General features: G+C 50.9%; 1 protein-coding gene across 6 annotated transcripts in view; it reads left to right on the forward strand.

Moving 5' to 3' along the window:
• Positions 1–7,715, forward strand: part of PRICKLE2 (prickle planar cell polarity protein 2) — a 104,849-nt gene extending 97,134 nt beyond the window's left edge. For all 6 annotated transcript variants that reach the window (XM_032699124.1, XM_032699129.1, XM_032699127.1 and 3 more), the window contains one exon: positions 5,830–7,715. In XM_032699124.1, coding sequence (XP_032555015.1) covers positions 5,830–6,698 — 869 coding nt within the window. In that variant the 3' untranslated portion in view covers positions 6,699–7,715. The remainder of the gene's footprint in view (positions 1–5,829) is intronic.
• Positions 7,716–8,484: the final 769 nt, after the last annotated feature.

The raw sequence follows: 8,484 nt of genomic DNA on the forward strand, positions 1-8,484 counted from the left end.
CGCTCAGCCCGTGGGAGGTTTGATGTGGGTGCTGCAGGATCAGCCATATGCATGGCTTCACCCTTTCAGTGTCACACATGGACAGTGCAAAGCATGTAGGCTAAGAACCAAACCAGAGGGAGACCCAAAATGGACTTCTAAAAGGACATGTTGTCAGGGTAAGCAATGGCACATCATCCTCAACCCAGCGTGTTGGTCGTCCTGTTTCATCTCAGGAGCTGGGGATGGTAATGAGGAGGTTACAGGGAGGCTTTTGGGTTAAAATCCAACCCCTTTCCCAAGCAGCACTCGCTGAGAGAAGGACTGATCAGGTGGGAAATACACCCTGACACCCATGGGTGGCAAATGGGGGCACACCATGGGAGGCTGTTGGGACCGTGACCCACTTGGTGAGTGCTCTGCTTTCCCCCAAATCGTTTAGTTTCCACAATTTCCAGTTACATAAGGGTTCTGCTTTATTTCTGCATGCCCTGAGGTCGCTCAAAAGTGAGATGGGGCTGAGCTATAAACAAAACCCTGGGCAGGCTGTTTCTCCTTAAGTTCCTTTTTAGTTCTTGGGATTGACCTTGAAATAAACGCGGTTTGAGGGGTTTGAGGATGTGCCTGCCTGACGCTGTGGGAGAGAAGGCTCTGACACAGGAGGCTGGACACAAGAGATGCTGTGCTGTCCCCTCCTGTGCCTCTATAGCTGCATTTAAACAGTGGCTATCAGGGCTGGGTGCCAGGTTTTGGTGCGGGCAGGACCCTCTGTGGGCTCAGGTGGTGAGGGCTGCAATGCACAGGTGTATGTGTACACTGTGATAAATGTAAAGGCAAGAAGCAAGCGTCAGCATAGCTCTGTTTGTTTGCAATATCCTAAGTCAGGGCATTTTGCATTCCCCTGCCGGGGTGAAGCAGCTGATGCTCTCTGCAGTGGGATGCTGGCTCACCCTGTGTTAGCCCAGCTTCGTGGGGAGTTTGATTTAATGGGGGCTGGGAGGTGCTTCCCCTCACGGGGGGCTCCATTCCCAGCCTCACACCCAGCCTACGCACTCTCTGTGGCCTCTCTGCTGTCATTTGCCGAGTGGTTTAATAATTCATAATTAATGCAACTTGCAGCCCCGGTTTAGCAAAGCACACAGTGGGGCTTAAGCGCCTCTGAGTGCTTTGTTGTGGCAAGGTTGCAGAGGTGATGCTCACGAGGGATATCTTTGTGCTGTCACTTTGCTTATTCGGGTGTTATTTCCCTTGGCAATGTTTATGGGATAAACATGGTTCTTAATAGGGGTGGGGAGGGACTTCAGAGGGGATTGTGCAGCGTGTTCTCAGCAAACCTGAACATTAACCAGAAGCCTGCTTTGTGTTCCCGGCGCTGCAACCAGCTCGGGTTCTGTATCGAACGCCCGCGGACGAGCTGCAGCTCTCACTTGTGCTCATCCGAAAGGCGTGCGTTTCCATGGCTCCGGGGTGAAATATTGAGCCTGGCAGCCCCACGCAGCGGAGAGCGGCAGCAAAAAAAACCCTGCTGTGTCCACGTGCGCCGCGGTGCCGGCGCCGATCGGGCCGTGGGGCGGCCACTGGCTGGTGCACTGTGCGGGCAGCAGGTGCCATCTCTCCTCTTACAGTGCAAGGGCCTCTGGGGCAGCCGGTGATGGATGCGCTCAGTGTCTCGGAGCGTTGTTTTGCAGCAGGAAATTTTGGTGGGATCAGCACGTTGCCCCTGGTTTTGCACCCTGGTAATGGTCTTGTGATGTGATAGCAACCATCTCGTGCCGCAGGCCCAGAACGGGGCTTCTGGTCCCCTGGATGGCCTTGGGAAACAGATTCTCAGGTTTCCTTGTTAGAAAAAAGTCAGGGCTGTGTGGTGGGGTCTCCCCTCGCGTGCTCTTTCTTCCAGGTTGGGGCTTGCTCGGGTTATTAGCTGTGTTCCCAGATGAAACACTTCATTAAGAGGGAGCTGCAGCGGCTGTAAATAAATATTGGTAACTCAAGAAGATGGGGCCTCGTGCACAAGTGTAGCTCTGGAATGGCAGATAACCTCAGGAGACACCTTTGCGCTCTCCAGGGCCATGTGGGAGCGGGGACTTGGAACTGCCCTGCATGTGCCTGGGCATCCCTGGCCTTTAGGTGCCAGGGAAACCCTCCAGTGCTGGAGCCTGCCCCAGCCACCTTCTGCTGTGATTACACAGGGAGAGTTTTCTTCTTCTCCAAGCTGAAATTTTCTTTGCAGGAGTCAGCAGACCTGGAGAATTAATGTATTCCCTCCTCTTTGCAAGCATTTTTTTTCCATATTTGAAGGCTGTTATTATATCCCCTTCAACCTTCTCTCTTCTAGACTAAACAATCCCTGCTCTTTCAAACTTTATCCCCAGGTTATATTTTCTAGATGAAATTTTTTTAGACAGATGGTTATTGCTGTCTCCTGAACTCGCTGCGGTCATACCGGAGCTCTCCTGGCTTGCTCCCACTATGCTTTGCTGAGCCTTTGTTGCTCCATAGGGAGGGACAGGATCATTTTGGGAGCTTAGAAAGACTAATGTGGGCCTAACCCCACTCATGATGCTTTACACTGGCATAAATGTAATACTCAGCCTGGAGGCACCTTTCTGTTCCATGAGGATTTTAACTTGCATCCTCAACCTGGTACCTGCTCTGGGCATCGTAAGAAGTATGCAGAGCTCTTGGTGCCTTCAGCAATGCTGGAAAAGCACATCTTTGCTCCTCAGTGAGCAGAATGAATCCTTCACTGTCATGATGAGCAGATGAAATAAAATTTCCCTCTCCCGGACGTGGTGCTTGCTGGGTCACTTTGTACTGTGGTTCCCAAAAAAAGGCATGTGCATGTGCAACCTGCCCAGTCTGCCTAGGAAGATGCATTTGGCCCTCAGCAAGGAGCCTTTCGCACTCTGTGTTATGGAGAAATGAAGCCATTGGATGTCAGGGTGGCTTTGCTTTGCTGCAGCCTCCCAAGAATGGGTCCCATCACACCCCAGCTTCTGTATGCTGGCAATGATGGTGGTAGACGTGCTCTGTGCAGGATTCCTCTTAGAATCAACATTTTCCCAGCAATTCAAGATCTTAAAACGTGTGTGCTTAATTATAATCAGACTGTCTGGATGAAGAGCCAGAAACATTCCCTGATTAAACCTCACACTCTGAGCCTGAGCCATGTGTGTATTGCAGGCTCCTTATTTGAACTCGCTGCCCTGTGCTGACCAGCAATTCCAAGGGGAAAAGACTGAAGCATTCATGGTGTCTGCTGGAGGTGTGTGTTAGGGGCTGGAAACCCCTATCCTGCACGAACTAAACTGGTGAAGTGCTGTCTCTGCTTTTTCCAAGCTGCAGCACCCTGCTTACCACAGCTTGCTTTACTCTTGGCAGAAACAAACAGGTTTCACTGCTGGTTGTCTTGCTTGATCTCGACCACAGCATTCCTGCCCGTGATGTGGAGAAGCAGATGTGTCTTGTTTAATTTAAAAATATTGTTTTGCTCTCTCCGTGTCTCCAGAGCCTCTCCCCAGATGCTCAGTTTTGTTTTTTGCTGGATGCAGCATTGGAGGAGGGAGATGTCTGTGAGGGGCAGCCGTACCACCCAATGCGGCTGGCGCTGGGGGCAAAGCACCAGCTCGCCTCACACCCCTGTGGGTGGGATGAGGTCAGTCCCTTTTAAACAGTGCTGCCAAAATCAACCTGCTGATGCCACAGAAGCATCCTGTGCTGCTGGATCTGCATTCCTGCCCAGCACTGCCATAGCTTGTTCTTATTGCGGAGCTGTGCCGGTTCTCTTAATGAGGAGCTGCATAAATGTCACCAAGGGGTCATTTTCTTCAGTGTCAGCTATTGTCTGACGGGTCTGATTAAGGCCACCGTGATTCTCGTTGGGATCAGCCCTGCCAGCAATCTCACTGTTGCTCTGGCTTTGCAGGAGGTCCTCGTGCATGTTACCAAGTTAATTTTCCCTCACTGGGGGTTGCTGGGCTCCTCCACAGTGACACAGGAGGGACAGAAGATTGTGGCTCCAGCAGGGAGGAGAAACATGCCGGGAATCATTCACTCCCATAGTAGGAGTGGGGAGCATGGGTGGGCAGGACTTTGAAGGGTACAGGGAGCCCATCCAGAACTGTTTTTAAAGGGCAGTGGTCAGCATTGGGTTTGCTCACTCAAGGTCAGCGTGGGTTAGGAAAAAAAAAAAGGCATGAGCCTGGCTTGGAAAGTGTGTCCTTTTTGAAACAAAACATGCCTTTTCCTTTTTTTTTTTTTAACCCAGCCTCTCCCTTTTCCTGCAGCATTCAGGGATCACCTTCACTTTACCTTCCTCTGTAATCATAAACTCCAGAAACATCCCCATTTAGAGCAGAAAAGCAAAGGTTCAGGGAGAAGTGGTTGTGGCACTGGGACTCAGGGAGCAAAGCCAAACCATGTGAGAGCCAGTCAGAGTTCTCCGTAGTGCCACCGACGGGAGGGTTTGGAAAACTTTGTCCAGCTTTGCAGGATCTGTTGAATTTTTAAGGCTGAATCCAGAGAAACCCTGAAGCAGCTCATGAGTGGGGTTAGTGACAGCAGCCCATGTTCTTGTTCAGGTTTGGCAGCAGCGGCTAATACCAAAGGAGCCGAGCTGTCGATGAAATGCAGACAGCTTTTGTTAAGGGAAGAGGAGGTTTGTTCTTGAACTCTGGGCTGGGTTGCTATTTTTTTTAATTAATTTACAAAGTCATAAATTCTTGGTGATTGCATAAAGGCAGTGCGTCATGCTGGAAATCCTGCTGATGGTGCACAGCTCTGTGCGTTGGGTCTGCACTGGGAGGCTGTCAGAGAGGGACAGGGAAAAGAGAGCCAAAGCAAACACTCTGCGTTTGATTTGGGATGAAATGGATTTCCTTTGAAATAACTTGCAAAACATGTTGTCCTGAGCCTGCAGTGCAAGCACCGACTGCTGCCACTCGTGAAGCCAATGGGGAGATAGAAAATAGTCAGGAAACACCCATAAAAACAGGACAAGGACTAGGCAGTGTGGGGTGCGTTGTTTCTTCTGGATGGGCAGGTGCTGAGGAGACACCCCGCTTCCCTGCTGCCTGGTGAAGGTTTTCTGGGCTGGAGGAAAGCACCTTGTAGGAGCTCAGGGCTTGTTGTCACATCATAGTGACCCAGTGGGTCACCTTCCCAGGCAGGGCAGCTCATCAAGCTGGAGCTGATGTTCCTGGCTCCTGCCCATGCACAGCTCCCTGGATATCTGTAGGGACTGACCCTCCAGCTGTCCCGCTGCTTACAGGGAGCTATAGAAGACTCTCTTGTCCTGGGGTGTTTCCTTGTCTCCTGGGAAACCCGACTGCATGCATGTGGCCAAGGCTGTGCCTTCGGGTGTCATTCGGGGATCTGTGCAGTGCAGCATGGTGACAAGCCTGAATTAGTCAGTGGCCCTGTTTTCATTTGCCCCGACGTTGTTCAGTCCTCCAAGCACAAGGTGTGGGTGCTGGATCATGGCACCCCAGTTATCTTGGCGTGCAGGAGGCCTCAGGTTACCTCTGACGCATGATTTCTCCCTGGCATCGCTGGTTATTCCTATCAAGTCGCAGACAGTGTAGACATATGGGAAAGGAAGTCGTGAAAAGCAGCTTGGAGTCCAACACAAAACACCTTAAATTGGTGTGATTTCCCCAAAGGAAGAACTGCCTGCTCTTTAAAAAAAAATAAAAATCCTCCTCTTGAAAGGGCTCTTCAGGACAGCATAGAAACCACTGAGTTATTTTTTAAAGCAAAAGCCTTGGGCCAAAACCAGCCTCCACCCTCCACTGATAGAAAATTCTCCATCTTAACTCTCATTTTTCCTTCCTTTGCCCTTTCCCTGCAAAGGCCTCTCAGCAGATGGTGGAGCCAAGCGCCAGGAGCATCTCTCCAGGTTCTCCATGCCTGACCTGAGCAAAGACTCAGGTATGAACGTCTCGGAGAAGATGAGCAACATGGGGACCCTGAACTCCTCCATGCAGTTCCGAAGCGCTGAGTCCGTCCGCAGCCTGCTGTCAGCACAGCAGTACCAGGACATGGAGCCCACCCTGCACGACCTCGCCAGCCCCCTCGGCTACCGAGAGCGGCCACTGCCGGGGCGGATGCACCAGAGCTTTGACTATGGCAGTGGGGTGCCCGGGGGCAACCTGGGGGTGCAGGAGGTGCCCAGACATGCCCCCATGAGTGAGCGCACGCGCCGGCGAACTACCCTGCGGGATGACGACCGGCACTACCGCCCGCACCGGCCCCGGCGGTCTCGGCGTTCCCGGTCGGATAACGCCCTGCACCTGGCCAGCGAGCAGTGCTACCGGCTGAAGGAGAGACCCTCGCTCCGAGCCAGGGACGACTACGACCCCTTCATGCACCAGAGGAGCTGCAGAGAGACGGTGGAGCAGGGTCCCCGCAGGGACGTCTACGGTCACTGTCCCCGGACGGTGTCGGATCTCGCCTTGCAGAACCACTTGGGCGAGAGGTGGGGGCCCTACTTCGCTGAATACGACTGGTGCTCCACCTGCTCCTCCTCTTCGGAGTCTGACAACGAGGGCTATTTCCTCGGGGAGCCCATTCCCCAGCCCACCCGCCTCCGGTACGTGACCAGCGAGGAGCTCCTGCACAAGTACGGCTCGTACAGCATGCCTAAGTCTTCCACGGTGGGTGCCAGGGGACAGTTGCACAGCCGGAAAAGACAGAAGAGCAAAAACTGTATCATATCCTAATGGCATCCTTGCCAGGCACCTTGGGAGAATGTAAATTAACTCACAATCTTGCACTGTTTTAGATCATGTAAGTGCTTTTATTGTAACAAAAAAAAAGGCCCGAAGAGTGGGGATTTGTAAGAAGGTTGTAGACTGGCTTCTATAAATAGTCATAATCCTGGGCACGGTGAATATATTTGCACATCTTACTTTGGAGAAAAAATTTAAAAAGTTCACTTTAGCCTGTAATATTTACCCAGTAGTTTCTCCTCCTTCTCCCAGATACTGCCACCCCTTTGAGCTCTGTTTGTCCGTACGTTTTGGTTGCCACTGTTGACTCTCAGCATCAGTTTGCCGGTAGCTTTTGCTTTCCACCACGTTTTTGTTTTCCATTAGCCATGTTGGTAGGTGATTTGTCTCTCAGACAGTGTGGGAACCTAAGTTATTTCCATGGTTGTTGTAAATGCGATGTAAATGACAGTTTGGAGAAAATATTTTTGTATTTTGTAATATCAGAGTAATTTCTATATCTTAGGAGTCACTGGGAAAATGCATGCACGTTCAGAATTGTTTTCAGCCAGAGCTAACCAAACAGTACTTTGGATCCCCCTTTCCATTTCATCACCAAATTCTTTAAGTATATCAGTGAGAATTGAGTTGTCATTGGGTTTTGAAGTTTAGGGTTTTTTGTTTTAACTCTCTTTTCTGTTAATTTGTTTTGATCCTGGTCAATAAGGAGAGCATTTTCTGATTCATTAGATCTTGATGAGGCCTCAGTGGCATTTTGAAATCTGCTCACACCTGTCATTCACAGGTATGCTCCACCAGTCAGATACAGGAACCCTGACAGCTGCAAAAGGGACTTTTTTTTTTTTTAATTGTTGTTATTAAACAGGAAAGAACAAAACTACCAAATGTCTGCAACATTGTAAATGACCAAAGCCGGAGAAGGAATTTCACACCTCTGTAGAGAACGCTGAAGTTACTAAACATTGAACTATTATTTGGAGTAAATAAAGTGTAAATGGTGCAATTGTGTGATGTCAGCATGACGTTGTTTTGAATATAGACTTGTCTTATGGTGCTCTAGTCTCCTGGGTTATGTTAACTGCTGTTCATTACCAAGTGGAAGTCTCAATATTGCCTACTGCCTAACACATATGAGAACACCTGCAAACTGCTCCCCGTGGGCCCCATCCTGTCTGGCGAGACGCCCCCACCCCTCTGGGGCCATGTGGGGCCAGGGGGCTTTGACCCCCAGGGGGGCTCATCCCCTGCCACAGAGCCAGGACAGCCCTCACCGTGGCAGAGGGTCTATAAATAGGGCTCAGTGTGTTGTATTATGGTGGATGTGAGTTTGTTCTCTGTGTGCTTTAATCCATTGGGGCTTTGCCATCCCAGCATGTCCCTGTTGCAAGCCAATGAAAGGTTGTCCCGGTGCTTCCCAGAAAGGAGCAGGTTTGCAAAAGGGGCTCTTGGCACCCAAAGATGCGGGTTAGCGCCTGAGGGTGTTAAGATAAGGCTGGGCTTTGAGCCACAGGAGGGCTGAGAGCTTAACTGGCTTAATCGCCCTTGTCCCGTGTGCTGCCAGCATCTCAGGATGCCACTGCACCTCCAAGCCAGCCCCTGCCCTGCACCCCGGGAATGAGGGTCCCACTGCAGGGATGGCACCGGCATCCCTGGGCACACACAGGGACACCCTGATGCCTACTCAAAGCAGCAGATGCAGAAAAATCTGGAAGATGGATGTCTCCATACCACAGACTATTGCTAGGAATTTTTTTGTTGTTTGTAAAGGACAATGTGA

This window comes from Chiroxiphia lanceolata, chromosome 11 (genome assembly GCF_009829145.1).
Source record: "Chiroxiphia lanceolata isolate bChiLan1 chromosome 11, bChiLan1.pri, whole genome shotgun sequence".
Lineage (NCBI taxonomy): Eukaryota > Metazoa > Chordata > Aves > Passeriformes > Pipridae > Chiroxiphia > Chiroxiphia lanceolata.